The sequence below is a fragment of the Prionailurus viverrinus genome, chromosome E1 (genome assembly GCF_022837055.1).
Source record: "Prionailurus viverrinus isolate Anna chromosome E1, UM_Priviv_1.0, whole genome shotgun sequence".
Taxonomy (NCBI): domain Eukaryota; kingdom Metazoa; phylum Chordata; class Mammalia; order Carnivora; family Felidae; genus Prionailurus; species Prionailurus viverrinus.
The window spans coordinates 12,103,033-12,118,072 of NC_062574.1; the positions used below are offsets into that span (position 1 = coordinate 12,103,033).

At 54.2% G+C, this 15,040-nt stretch overlaps 1 protein-coding gene across 6 annotated transcripts in view; it reads right to left on the reverse strand.

The window, feature by feature from the left end:
• MPRIP (myosin phosphatase Rho interacting protein) overlaps positions 1–15,040 on the reverse strand; it is a 154,019-nt gene that overhangs the window by 26,993 nt on the left and 111,986 nt on the right. For all 6 annotated transcript variants that reach the window (XM_047832870.1, XM_047832867.1, XM_047832868.1 and 3 more), the window contains exons 11-15: positions 13,872–13,940; positions 11,285–11,374; positions 6,821–6,930; positions 3,336–3,900; positions 949–1,065 (exon numbers count right to left, since the gene is read on the reverse strand). In XM_047832870.1, the coding sequence (XP_047688826.1) occupies positions 949–1,065; positions 3,336–3,900; positions 6,821–6,930; positions 11,285–11,374; positions 13,872–13,940 (951 nt within the window). The remainder of the gene's footprint in view (positions 1–948; positions 1,066–3,335; positions 3,901–6,820; positions 6,931–11,284; positions 11,375–13,871; positions 13,941–15,040) is intronic.

Sequence of the window (15,040 nt, forward strand, 5' to 3'; positions counted from 1 at the left end):
CCTGACTGGAAGGCCGCATCCTCAGCCTTGGCCAAGAGCTCAGGTTCCCCCCCCCACCCCCCATCACCCCATCTTGTATTTCCCCAATGCTCCTTCGTCGACCACCTCTCCCCAGCAGCATGTCAGCAGGATGGGGCAGGAGTGTGTAGTTTTGTACCCCAGAACTTGAATAGGGCCTGGGATGCTGGCCGACCCCGTCCAGGCGCCCTCCTGCCTGGCGACACACTGGGGCAGTGCCCGCCGCTTGCTGGCCAGCACGCAGGCACGGAGCTCCCCAGTCTCGGAGAGGCGTGGGTTTGGATCTCAGCTCACGACTCGGGCTGCTGCCCTTCTTATCAGGCTCCCCGTTAAGCCACTGGAGGAGTCAGCTCATGGCTGGGCGACCACACTTTCCCTCGACACTTCAGCCTGGGCAGAAAATAAGAAGCGGGGCCACTAGGATAGTGCTAATAGTCCCAGGTTGCCCTGCAGCTGTGGGACACACAAGGTCACGGACAAGGAACCAATTTTAGCTCTGCCACTTACAGTGGTAAGGAGGCACTGGGCTGGCTGTTACTCATTTTCTTCAGTTGGTAAAATGGGCCTAACACTGCCATTGTGAAAGCAAGTAAAAACGACAAATATGTGACGTTTATAATAAATACATAATTAAGTACTCTGAGAGCCAAGAAGAAAGACAACTAGAATGACTTCATTAACAAACAAACAAACAAAAAAACCCCCTCAGAAACAGAGGTTTCAGGCACATTCTCCAAAATGTCATGCTAGGGTGAAAAATGAAGACGACCCACGACACAGAGCCCTGATGCTGCGGCAGAGGAGCCCAGAGGCGCGGCACTGGGGAGAGGCTGCCCCCCGCTCAGCCAGGTTTTGCACATTCCTAGCCTGCCTGGGCCCTTCACACCGAAGGCCAAGTGAACGAGGGCCGCAGCAGCCCCTCAACCCTACCTGCAGCACGTAGCCCTCCCGGGCGCTCTGTTCCCGGCCCAGAGCCACCCTCAGCTGGTCCTGCAGGAGCCGGTTCTGCTCCAGAAGGTCCGAGGCCTCCTTCTGGCTCTGCTCCAACTGTGGACAAAAAGACACACATTTTTAAGCAAAGTGATGGCAATGAATAGACAGAGCAGCACAGCACAGACCCACAGAGGCATTTCTTTCTTTCTTTCTTTCTTTTTTTTTAATGTTTATTTTTGAGAGAGAGAGACAGCACAAGAGGCAGAGGGACAGTGAGAGAGGGAGACACAGAATCCAAAGCAGGCTCCAGGCTCTGAGCCGTCAGCACAGAGTCCGATGCGGGGCTCAAACTCGTGAACCGTGAGATCGTGACCTGGGCCAAAGTCGGACGCCTAACTGACTGAGCCATCCGGGTGCCCCCACAGAGGTGTTTCTAGCTCCAGCTGGGCCGGAGTCCGGCTGGGACTCCCCGGCTGGCCTTCCATGTGGCCACATTTCAGTGCATGTGCTGATCACGTCTTTACCTGCAGCACTTGGAACTGAAGGTTCCAGCTCAAGCCATAGATAACAACAGGAGACTTTTCCCTGGGTACCCACAGAATTCCCACATCCCTATAAGGATGTGATGGGCAGACCCCACCAGCAAATGAGGGCTTTGTGCCTGTTGTCAGAAGATCACCCTGGGGCGCCTGGGTGGTTCAGTCAGTTGAATGTCCGACTTTGGCTCAGGTCACGATTTCACGGTTTTTGAGTTCAAGCCCCAAGTCAGGCTCACTGCTGTCAGTGCAGAGCCTGCTTTGGATCCTCTGTCCCTCTCTCTCTTTCTCTTTCTGCCCCTCTCCCGCCTCAAAAGTAGATATTAAAAAAGAAGAAGAAGAAAACGACGACCACCCTGCTGGGGTCCTTCTGGTCTCTTCAGTGGCCACTGATGCCCTGGGGCAGCCCTCACTCCAAGCTTCCACCGAAACAACTCGTTTGACCACTTTTATATAACAGATTCCATACAAAATTCTGTTTGCAGAAAGGGTTCCTGAAGGGTTCCATAAGACGTACGAAGCAAGCGAGCTACGTCACACTCTTCTTGCTTTCAGTGGCTTTGAATCCAGTCATTCACCCATCCACCTGTTCTCCAAACACTCCTTCGGTGCCTACTGGATGCCGGGTGTGGGCGCCCCCGGCCCGCCCGCCGGAGCGGCTGTGGTAAGCGGAAGCTGCATGTGCAATGGATGAGCCAGGCGCCGCCAGGCTAGGCTGTGGGAGGTACAGAGACTCCTGGCTTTCCGACTCCGCTGTCTACAGCAGATTCGTGGCCTGACATGTGTGGCCTGCAGGCCAGCAGGCCCATTTTGACAGTTTAGAGCAATGGGAGTTTGAACTGTTTTACTGCACCTTGGCTTTATTATTATATTAATGTGTGTAGAAAATGGAAAAGAAATTAAAGTGGCGATGTTAGCGATGAAGGTCAGCCTTGTGAACTTGACAGGAAAAAGGTAAGAAATGAAGGCAGGCCGAAGTGACAACCCTTCCACTTCACTTGGCGACTCGTGTCAAAGAACACATTTAAAACATCCTGCTGCTGAGTGCTCCTAGAAGGCCGTCCACTGCTGGACCTTCTTGTCCAGGAAACTCCCCGTTCAGACTTAGTAATTCACTATGGAGTTTCCCAGATTTGATTTCTGGACATGCTTTCATGTACGAGTACACCGTTACAAACGCAGGGACTGGCTCATCTCTGCATCCCAGAGGGCAGCCTTCAAGTCGGTGGCAGGGCAGCAATCCTGTCACCTGGGGCCTCTGTTTTACATCTCGAATCTACCTGACTAGCTAGAATCCAGCCTCTGCCTCCTGCTACCTGCCCCACTCCCCCCTCAGTTCCCATCAGTGGTTACCAGGCTGCTGCGAAAGCCTCGGGGCTTGGCTCGTCTCTGCCTCCAGCTCTGGCCCCTTCAAACCAGGGCCGCCTACCAAATGTGGAAACCTAACTCTGCTTACGCCCCTCTCCTGCTTCAAACAGGGTAGGACAAGGACCCACCTGGGCCCTGGGTCCCATTAGCCTAGTCTCTGGCCACCTCCGGCTATATATGGCATTCTTCTCCCCTCCCCCCCCCCCCATATGGCTAATGCCTTTTCCTTCTGAGAAAGCCTGGTGTCCCCTCCCTGCCACCCTGCACGATCTGGCACTCTCCCGTACCTCTCAGTGCCTACACTGTACTCTAAGGACCTGTCTGTCCGTGTGTCTGTCTCGCTGAGTGGCCTGCAAGTCCCTGAGAGGAGGGACCACATTCCCTCAATATTATGTGGCTGAACCATTCAGGCCACCACCAGGCACAGTGGGTGCTGGGGAAGGCCGTCGCAGGGAACCCGGTCACCTGTCCACCCATTACCTCCTTCTCCAGTAGAGACGTCAGCTCGTGGGTGGAGAGCCGGTCACTTCCATCCTCGGAGGAGGACAGGTGCAGGGGGGCAATGGGCACCTGCTTTTCTTCCCGGAGAGGAGTGGTCTCCACCTGATGCCACCGCTGCTCAATTTCCACATGGACGTTCTGGGTCTTGAGGTCGGTGGTCATAGGCAGCCCTGGGCTCCGGTCGACCTCCATCCGCAGGGCCGTGTCATCAGTGCCCGGCCCGTCCACAGTATCGAGCATTCCAAAGCGCTTACGGCGTTCTTCCCGCCGCCGTGCACGCTCCCGCTCCAGCTCACCGGCCTCAGCCTCGGGGTGGGCGTCAGAGGCCCCAGTGGCGCTGGCCCTCTCCTGGGCCAGGGCCTGCTGGATAGGGCGGAACTCGGCCCAGTCAAAGGTCTTAGAGCGCCCCTCCCGCCTCCGCTCACGAGCCCGGCTCCGCTTCTGCTCGGGGTCTGGCTCTCCACGCTCCACCTCTGGCTTCTCACTCGGCCTTGGGCAGGTCTCAAAGGAGGAGCTGCTCCGGTTCTTCTCCTCTGGCAATGAGCTGGGGGAGAGGGGCGGAGAGCCTGTCAGGTGTGGCTCCTGGTGACAGCCACCCATCCAGGTGGGGCACCCAGCTCCACCATGTTTTCTTTCTGTGCAGCCAGGGTTCCCGCAGGAGAAGGGAGGAAAGAACACTGCCTTTGCCCATGTCCCTTCCATGGGGGGGGGGGGGGGGGGGGGGGGGGACCCAAACCGGGTTCTGTGTGGGGATGGGAAAGGAAGAGCCACAGATGGCTCAGAAGTTTCCAGTCTCAACCTCGGAGGGTCCTCTGACACAGGAGATGTTGTAGCGGAGCTTCATGATGGAGACCCCATCAGGCTGCACCAGGAAGGGATGACAGAATGAACGAGATCCAACCACTTTTCTCACAAGGCTCAAGGGTTTTTAAACAAGTAAATAAACCAAACAGTCTGTATTTTAGGAACACCACTGCGGGGGCTGGTGTGACGGATCAGAGAGTGAAAGGCCTGAGACCGCTGTGGCCAAGTGAGAGAGATGGCCCAGGTGGCAGGCACATGCCCGCACCATGCAGCGGCCCACCCCGTGCAGGAAGTGAGAGGGGAGCAGGATTCAAGGGCACCTCTGCTTGCCAAGCAAGGAATCCATGCCTTTATCTAATATGCCCCAGAGCAAAGATTTCTAGAGAGGATGCCACCTGAGCAGGGGTGAGGTGGGAGCATGAGTTGTGGCAGTTTAAGGTCCCCAGCCTGAACAGGGTGGCCTCTGGTCCTGCCCCAGCTAGCAGAATAGAGCTGTAAGCCACTCAGGGCCGCGAGGGCCAGTGAGGGTGGTGGGAGTGGGGGTGGCAATGCTCCAGGGAGCGCCTGTCTTTAAAGACAGTGGGGGTCAAAGAGAAGGGAGCCTGGGAAAGAGGTGCCTCGGGGAAAGAGAACATGGTCGTCACCATGCTCTGGCCATCTGTCCCAAGTGCTTCAGGGTGGTGGGACCTGCAGGTTCCCCATTTAAGATCACATGTGCATTTGAATGACAGTTCTCCAGAGAGGACCTTCCGATGCCACTGAGCAGAGAGCTGACCCGGGCTTACAACTGTGTAAGGTGTCACGCCCGCACGGAGAGCTGGCAGCCACCATTGCAGCACCACGAGAGGAAGCCCCTCCAGCTCCCAGGCAGGATGCCCCTGTAACTCTCTGCCACAGACACAGGGGGACTGTGGCGCCTGGCTCAAACCTGTGCCTCTGACGTCCGTATCTGTTTCTAGTACCTTCTTGGGACTTGGACCACCTGTAAGTGCTTAAAAAAAAAGTCCAAGTTTTTCTCAAACCATAAAAGCTGACATAAAACAAGCAGAAAGGCTGAAAACGGGGGGAGAGTGAGGACCCCCATAAGTTTGAGATGTGCTAATCTGAAGTAAATTCTAGTCAGGAAGACAATCACTAAGTCAACCTTCCCACACAAATAAAAGCCCTGGCCCCTGTGGGCCTGCAGTCCCTGCACAGAGCCAGCACGGGACTGCGGCAGGGAACTGTGAATGTCAGCCTAGAAGGTGCCTCTCAGGAGAGGCGTGTGCACACGTGTGTGCTCAAGTGTGTCACTTCACACATGTTCTGAGGCCAAAGCCACACGCTTGCCCTGTGACATCCCAAAGGTGACTTCCCCCAGCCGGGACCCTCGGTCCCCACACAGGGCCAGGCCCTGGACAAGCAGCCAGCGCCGGCTGGGACACAGCAGGCAGGGGAACGCTGGGGCCAGGACGGTCCTCTCTTGTCCACCACCCACGTCACCGTGGCAGCAGCCTTGCCAGAGAACCCCGATGTGCCTTTCTTGCTTTGCTATGGGGGCTTCCTCAAGGTGCTCAGGGTGTTGACCTTGTAAAGCTTTAGTCTCTGCTCCTGGCTGGGAGAGAGCCAGGGGGCAGCCAGAGGCCGCCAAGGGACATGGCCCAGTGAGGACGAGAGTGCCCCCTTCATCTCTGCAGGCAGGGGACATCCCATTAACAAATACGCCAGCTCTCCTAATAGGACCCTTGAGAGCTTGTCCTGGCCACCAATGCCTGGTCTTACTGACAGAAACAACTCAAAATTGTTCATTTCATAAATGAAGGAACTAACAATGCCAATAAACACAAGAGAGAACGCTCTCTTCCTCCCTTCTTGTTCAAAGAGGTGCAGTGTCACCAGGACAGAGGCAAGGCCTTGACAGAGACCTGGCATGGCCACAGCTGCCCCAGGCCTCTGAGGGGCACACAGCCCAGTAGCGGCCAACAACACGAGAAAGACACTTGAAGAGCCATTCAAACTACCTGCCCTGAAAAGTGGGAACAAGAGGGTCTCAGGACAGGGTGGGGCTCTGAAGTCTTCAGGTGAGAACACTCAAGTTCTGGGCATCACGGAACCAGCCCCCCACACCAGAACCTTCTTTCTTTTAAAATGAAAATGGGTTTCTGACCCTCAAAGCAGAGGAGGAAGGCATGTGACATGCAAATCACGAGGTACAAACCACAGAGACTTCAACGTGAGGGAAGAATGAGTTTTTCAACTCAAGCTCTAATGCGGAATCTCAAATAAGTTTTTCCTGGTTGTGTACAAATCCAACAGATGTAGGAGTGAAGCAAAAAGACCAAGAAGAAGATATGCTCTGGTGGCCCGTGAATGTGGCTCCAGGGCTGCCCAGCGCCCAGGCCAGAGGGGTTCCTCCTGCTAGGTGCAGTCCCAACAGGGGCACAGACACTACTTGTGCAGCTACACCGGCCAGGCTTCAAGGAGGAAAAGGTAACCTGCGGCAAAAAACCAGGAAGCCAAAGGGAGACCGTGTGGGGCCAGCCGATGGTGGGACGAAGGGTGGAAGGAGGTGGCTGTGCCAGGACAGGTGCGAGCTTGGGTCCCAAAGGAGCCACAGATTCGGAAGGGAGCGGGGCGGCGGCCAGAGGGGAAGGCGGCTCCCTCGGGCACCCGGGTCTTACCTCGTCACGTCCGGGGCAGAGGTCGGGTGGACGTGCTTCATGATGGTCTGGATCCAATTCCGCCGGATTCCAGATGTCATAGCAGAGAGCGTGAATTCGCCCTCCTTTGTCTACACAAAAGATGAGCCGTTATCAGTGACTGTCACCTTCCAGCCCCCAAAGGATATCCAGCTAGGTGGCTGTCCTAGGAGCACCGTGTGCACCCCACCGGCCCTCAAGTAAGAGCCGGAAAGTAAAGGAAGGAAAGAGCAAATCTGCTTTCATGGCAGACTCAGCCACCTCCCTCCGTTTCCTGTGTGCCTACAATGTCCCCGGCACCTAGATGGCTCCCCTGCTCTTCAAGGGGCTCACAGGGGAAGGAGACGGCACGACCCGACAACAAAGCCAGTGTGTGGGAACGGTGGGTGGGAAGGGGACCCCCGGGCCGGGGACATTGCCCAGTGCCACGCAGCCACACATAGCAAGTACACAGGCGACCGGGAGACAAGTGGCAGGCACGGGACTTAACAGGCGGTCTGGGCACGATATGGGCCACACGGTGAGGCTGAGAAGGGGCAGGGAGACCCGCTGGGCCACTAGGGCAGTGGTCCAGATGGTGACAGAGAAGAGGGAGGTTCTGGAGAGGTAAAGGAGGTGGCTGGAGCTCAGTCCCTCACGGAGAGGATATGGGAAGGGAGCCAGACAGGGGCTGAGAGTGGCAGCAGGGCCAGCAAGTGAAGGGTGGCCTCTGGGACACAATCCTTGTGTCACTGAGCCACCCTGCCTGGCACCACCCAAGAAGGGGAGGGGCAGGAAGCGCAGGTAGGTGGTGGTCTCGCGGAGTCCGTTTCCGGCTTCTGCATTCCAGGCTCCATGTCACACAGTGAGGGTGTCAGGACTGTTCGCTATGCTGCTCAGGCTCACGAGCGGGCCTGTGAGACGCACCAGCCGCTCAGCTGACGGGAAGATGAAATCACCCGACGGTTTGGGGATGGGTGCCGGCACAGCCAGGGGCCAAAATACCAGAGACCACGAGCTGACCCAGCGAGAGCTGACCCAGCACGCCGCAGAGCGTAGCTTGCTTACGACCGCCTCCTCCAGCGCAGGCCCCCGCCCGCGTGCCCAGTCAGACGGCACACAGCCCGCGCCCAGCTCATCTCTCCTTCTTCTTCGGTTTCCCCTCCATGTACGCCAAAGGCAGGGGTGCCGCTCAGAGTTCTCCGAAGCACGGGCCCCTCACGTCCCCGGGACCGGCTCCCACGCACCCCTGGGTCCTCTGCTTCCTCTCGCTCCAGGTGTGGGTGCTTCTGGAGTCTGACCTCAACGATCTGCACGTTCTCACCCATGAGCTCAGCTCTCACCTCCAGCGAGCTCTTTCCCAACCGGGTCCATGCTCGTGGCTTCCTATCTAATGCTCTTAGGGAGTCCACCAGGGCCTCAAACACACTGCTGGCCAGAATTCCAGAGGCTCTCCTCCTGGGAAGCTGCCTCTACCGCCCGACTTCTGCACAAAACTCACCGTGCTCCGGGGTGCGAGGCCTCACACCTGCCTCCTCCTTCACCTGGCAGAGCCACGGCCCACACACCCTTCCACCGTGGGCCCTCTCGCCACTTTGCCTGCCTCCTGCCTCTACTTTCCCACCTTTCTAAGTGCCCTGCACGTCCTGCTGGAGGTGTCTTACTGAGGCACAACTGCCTTGCGCCCTCCAACACGTTCTAGAGCTTCCTCCAACCTCAGGACAAGACAGCCTCCCGACCTGGCCCTCAGGGCTCCATGTGTCACCCTCACTTGGCTTCTGCACTCTGCTCCCTGGAGGGTGCCACCAGGTCCGGCGGCCGGGCAAGAACACGTGCACGCTCAGCTCTCAGCTGTGTCTCTCAACCCCCTAAAGCTGCCTAGTGGCCCAGGCCGAGCCCCTCCTGGAAGCCACCCTCCCTCATTGAGAGTAGCCCTAGAACGGTGAAGTTATGACGAGCTCAGTGAGAGGCGCGGACTTAGTGCTAAAACACTCCTCACCTCCAGGATGCCCACCCAGAGAAAACTGCTCTTTGAAACGGAGAGGTAGGGTTGACCGTGGGGAGACTCGGCACGGACCCAGACAGCCAGAATTCACCCCTGCTTCCAAGGCTGCCCGACGTGTTGGCTCACCAAGCCCATCTATTCCTCTTGTGGGTACGAGGGCAGAAAAGCACCACAGCAGGGCAGCACGGGCCGCCGAGATCTGTCGGCTTCTGCTCCAGCCCTGGTGCCAGGTCATCAGTGCAACCTCCAACTAGGACGTGGCGTCCCCACAGCTGCCCCACATGGAAGGAACGCCACGACCAGCAGCCCGGTGGGCTGCTGACTGGATTTTGCCTTATAATGAACTCTCCAGCCTTCAGGTCTGAACCTTGGCCTCCTCTGGGTTGGTTAATATGAGTCAGTCCCAATGTGCCTGATCTACTCTAAGTCCAGAAATACAACTGAGCTTTCAGATGCAAAGATCTAAAGGCAAGATCCTGCTGGGGCGCCTTGGCGGCTCGGTCAGTTGAGCGTCCGACTTCGGCTCAGGTCATGATTTCACGGTTCATGAGTTCAAGCTCTGCACTGGGCTCTGTGCTGACAGCTTGGAGCCTGAAGCCTGTTTCGGATTCTATGTCTCCCTCTCTCTCTGCCCCTCCCTTGCTCACGCTCTTTCCCTCTCGCTCTCAAAAATAAACAAACATTAAAAAAAAAAAAAAATTAAAGGTGAGAGCCTGTTAAAGGTAACCCCCCTGCCTGGAGCTCTAGCTCCCTGTGAGAAACCAGCCCCCAGTGGCAGCTCTGGCCAGCTGCTCACCATCACACACTCCTAAGGCTCTTGTGACAGAAGGATTAGCTCTGCCCAGAGAGAGGTCTGGCATTTGTCCCAGCTGCTGGGAAGTAACCTATTTAAGGTGGGGGCTGGTCACTCCAGAAAGACCAGCCGTGAAGGGAGAAGGCTGGGAAGGCCGGGGCTCTGGGACACATGAAATCAGCCGACGTCTGGGGAGAGGGCCAGAAATTGCGCTCGATCACATGGATAGTTAACTCAATCAGCAACAACCATGAGGCTTTGATAAAAACTCTGGACACTGCCTGGGTGAACTTCCTGAGCTGGAAGCTCTGGGTAGAGCCACACATCACCCAAGAGGGTAATACATTCCCGAGGACTTGGAAGGTTTGTGTTTAGGACCATCCCGGTACAATTCTCCAGGTGTCTTCCTCCGGCTTGTTCTGGTCTCTATCCTTCTGCTACAACGACGCTACAATTGTATGTACAGTGCTCCTATGTTCTGTGAGTCTTTCTAATTGTTGAGCCTGAGGGTAGTCCGGGGCACCCCTTGATCTTGCAGTTGGTGTCAGAAGGCAGATACACCAGTTGGAGATTGTGCCCCCCCCCCTTTTTTTTTAAACTTTTTTTTAGCATTATTTATTTATTTATTTTTTTTTTTTTCCAAAATTTTTTTTTTTTTTTTCAACGTTTATTTATTTTTGGGACAGAGAGAGACAGAGCATGAATGGGGGAGGGGCAGAGAGAGAGGGAGACACAGAATCGGAAACAGGCTCCAGGCTCTGAGCCATCAGCCCAGAGCCCGACGCGGGGCTCGAACTCGCCGACCGCGAGATCGTGACCTGGCTGAAGCCGGATGCTTAACCGACTGCGCCACCCAGGCGCCCTAGCATTATTTATTTTTGAAGAAGAGAGATACAGAGTATGAGCAGGGAAAGGGCAGAGAGAGAGACACAGAATATGAAGCAGGCTCTAGGCTCTGAGCTGTCAGCATTGAGCCCGACGCGGGGCTTGGACCCACAGACCGCGAGATCATGACCTGAGCTGAAGTTGGATGCTTAACCGACTGAGCCACCCAGGTGCCCCGACTGTGCCCTAATCTTGAGCCTGGCTGCCTCCAGGTAGCCCTCAAACCACCAGCTTTAATGAAATGGCCAAGAATCATTTTATTTTTCCTATCATATTTCTTTTTGAGGGCAGGGGCAATGCCTTGCTTGCCTGAGTCCCTCATAAGATCGTGGGGGAACAAAAGACATGAATAGATGGATAAATGTCCAAATGAAAGAACAAATCAGTAAAAACCTAGTATTCAAGGCTTAACTAACACTTCTATTTTTATTCCCCAATCCCATTGTCTTTCCCCAACGCCAGCATTTAAAACAAAGAACCTTCAGTAACAGAAAGCTTCTAAATGGTACTTAGAAGGAAGATGCTAAAGACGCTAACATCTAATTGTTTTGTTCAGATCACAAGTTGGAGCTGGGATGAGGTGCTAAGGACACAGGAAGGCACAGGTCAAGGCACTCACGCTGACAGAAGAGAATGTATGCTGATCATGCCTGTGAGAGGTCAGGCTTATCCACAGGTGTCCCTGGACCAGGGCATCACGTTTGTGGAGAAATGTCCCAGCGGGTCAAGCCCGTGTCCCCCACCTCCACACCAAGCCTGTGTCCAAGCTCCACCCCAGGCTCACATGTATCTGAAAGCCGTAGTTTCTCTGGACTGGATACTCCGTGACATCATAACACGTGGATAAGTCAATTTCCCCGTCCAGGTCAGCAGCCTACAGAGAAACAGGAGAGGATCTTAGGAGATTTAGAAAGTAAAAGTCAACACTGAGGCAAGCGAATTTCCACGTTAGCTTTATTTTTCATGGGCATGTCCACTGACAAGTGAGGACACTGCCTGTCTTTGGCTACCTGGAAGCAGCAAGGCTATTTCCCTGAGCATCCTGCCAAAGATATCCAACCCCTGCCAACGGTTCTCAAACGTGTGGTTGGAACCCTTATGCTCTTAAAAACTGAGGACCCCAAAGAGTTTTCATTTATGTGGGTTTCGTCTACTGATGATATTGAACACAGTAGAAATAAACGTGAAAAAAAAAGTAAACCATTTTAGTTTTTACTAAAAAATATTTTTGAAATCGGCAAGAGATTTTTGCAAATCTTTAAATGCTTGGTTTCCAAGGACAGCTGGATTCTCTCATCTGTTGCTGCATTCAACCTGTTCGATGTATCATTTTGACTGAAGTACGGTTGACCCTCGAACAACGTGAGCTGTGTGGGTCCAGTTATACATGGATTGTTTTCAAGGTAGCACAGTCCTGTAAATGTATTTTCTTTTCCTTAGGATTTTCTTAACAGCCTTTTCTTTTCTCTGGTTTATTTTATTGTAAGAATATAGTATACGCTGCACATAACATACAGATATATGTTAATCTATTGGCAGGCTATTAGCCATTACGTTTTGGGGGAGTCAGAAGTTATATGCAGGTTTTCAACTGTGCGAGGGGTCAGCACGCCCAACCTCTGCATTGTTCAAGGGTCAACCGCATATGAAGACAGTCCAGCGTAAGGAGACATATTTTAATAGTTGTTTCTGGCCCCCTCCCCCGGTTTTGAGGAATAATCGACATACATCACTGCATAACCCGAAGACGTACAGCATGATGGTTTGATGTACATATATCGTGAAAAGGTGTACTTTCTTAAAGGTGAACTGCAGAATGGAATCGGCAATCCTGTCAAGGACCTTTCCATACTGTTATATTAAAATCCATGGTTTTCTCCTGCCCCCTGAATGGCTCTATTACTCGTGCATGATTTTCTAACTTTACGTACTGGTCATCTGGAAGATACCAAGTTACGTGTATCTTCCAAAAGTTGACACATTTCATTACATCAGATCAAAACATCTGTTAGTGTGACCACCTACTCCATTAGGAGAGTCTGTCAATACAGGGAAGTTGTCAAGTTTGTGACAATGAATACGAATTTTCCAAAGTTCCAGTTTCGCTTGTAAGCTCAAACTGTATCACTGGCAACGAACAGTGGATTGTTTCCTTTGAAGGAATAGGCTCCCTTGGTGCATTTTAAAGCGAATGTCTGCCAGGCACCAAGACGGAATGAGCAGTTTGTCTGTCAGTTGTTCTGTCAAGTGCAGGCAGTACTGCACGAGGAGAAGCACGAGGGGAAGTCTGTCTGGCAGCGCAGACGGGGTGCAGGTGCTTCCAGAGAGGGACCCACTACGTTCTGTTATGCAGCAAAGGCGCCTTATTCTCACTGCCCATTTTGAATCACAGAATACAGAAAAGATGAGTATCCGAGAATTGACACTTTACATGGCATTTTAACTTTTTCACAATAGTTTTGAGTATACCGGTCCGTCAGCCCCCCGAAAGGGTCTCCGGGGGTCCACAGACCACACTCTGAGAACTGCTGGTCTACGCACACACTACCAACCACACGCTCCCGCGTTCCTTGATTTCAGGCAGCACCAGGAGCCTGCCGCCCACACTGCTCTCGTCTATCCCGTATCACTAACATCTCTCCTCTGCAGCCCATAAGCGTTCAGGCTATGTAAATGTATATAACGAGCTAAGGACGGATATTAGATTCTTGCCAATCTTCTGCTACCACAAAAGTGCAGGAATGACTGACCTTGGGCTATATGTGGGAATATATCTGAAGGATCCCTGGAGTGGGATGCAAGGGAAAAGGTAGGAACACAGACTCAAAAAACTCAAAAAACACGGTATTTTTTAAGGAAGAGAAAGAGCCCCTTCTGGTTGGTCTTCAACCATGAAATCAGGACAGTCAACTGGGCCACCTGAATTCATTTGCCACATCCCATCTTTGTCCAGAAGACAAAGAACAAGATTTAGTTCTGTTTCAAGACATTCAATTCTCCGCGAAACCTTTGTAGAAAAAACCAAACTGTTCATCCTGAGTTTTAAAATAAGACATCTTTCGGTGTTTTTCAAAGAACAGAGAAAAGAGAAGCCACTGAAACACTCTGCACCCAGATGCCTCAAGCAGAGACTCAAAACAGCCCAACGTTTCAGGAAGACTCAGTCACAAGAACATCAAAAGCTGATGATATTATGCTCAGACTTCGCACCAGATCTACACTAGAAAACCCAAGATGGCCACTCGGACACCTGTCAATAGACAGAGGGGATGTCAGCCTAGAGAAGCAGTGTCTGGGAGCCTTGGGCTCCTGGGTGTCGCCTGGACCCCTCAACTGTCTCCACAACTAGGAAGGAAGCCAAAAACACTCACCTCCTCAGCCACCGAATCCCTGTAGTATCTTAGGCTTTGATCAGCAAGGACAAACCAGTGCTTCTTCCACTAAAAGGGAAGGGAAAAACCAGACTCAACTACCATGCAGCACATTTACTGGTCCAAGGCAATCCACAGCCAGAGTCCTGGGGGCACCTCCCAGAGCACAGGAAAAGCAGAGGGCAGGCGGCCCCTCCCACGAGTGGCAGACACACACAGGACTCTGCTCAGGCCGCAGGCAGCCATGCGCGCATGACGTCAGGGCACTTGCTAAGCCGCGGCTCCCCCGTGACAAGGCAGCATGGAGAGCTGGGGTGGGCCGCAGGCTACGGGCTTTCTGTAACCCACAGTGGTGTGGCTGGTGAAAAGTGCTTCGCAGTCCTCGATCTCAACTCCAGAGGCTGCAGACAGGGGGCTGGGCCCCCAGAGCTGGAAAGTGGCTGTGAAAACAGCATCTCCATCCTAAGGGGCTGCCTGTGAGCCACAGCCACTGGCTGGCTAACCAGAGGGGCACGCCCACCTGCAGCCAGCAGGAGCAAACCAGCCAGCCAGATTCCCAAGTCTTCACTGTGAGTAGCAAGGAGGGAGACTTGAGTCTTCAGGCAAGGCCAAGGGGATTGATATGGAGGAGAGAGAAAAAGAGGATGTTTCGGCACGGCTGCTCAGGAAGCAAGAAGGGGAGCTCAGGAGGGCAGGGTTTCGGGGCCTCTCGGTAGGAACTAGCAGACTCCTCTTCATGCCTCCTTGGAGGCCTGGCCTTCCAGCCCCAAGCAGGGTGGAGGTGGGGTGGCAGGTCCAGCTGCAAATGGCTCTTCCTGCTGGAGTCTGACGGCAAGAACGACCACACTGGCTTCTCTCAGGACCGCGGCTGAGCTGGAGTCCCCGGCAGAGTCTAGCAGCCCTTGGTTGCTGTCAACGTGGCCTGCCTCAGACGCATCCACAAGCCAACAACACCAGAGGCCTCCCCCATTCCTGGGAAGCCTGGGCTCTCTGGGAACTTTTAGGAAAGACTACCAGGTAGGGAGCTAGTGCTGTAGAATATTCCCCTAGCCTGAGGCTGCGATCCTTGCTGGGTGCAGGATGGTGGTCTTCTCCAGTGGCCCCCGCCTCTCACTGCAGAACTGAGAGTGGGGGCGGCTGTGTACCTCCACTTCCCTGAGGAGATGGGG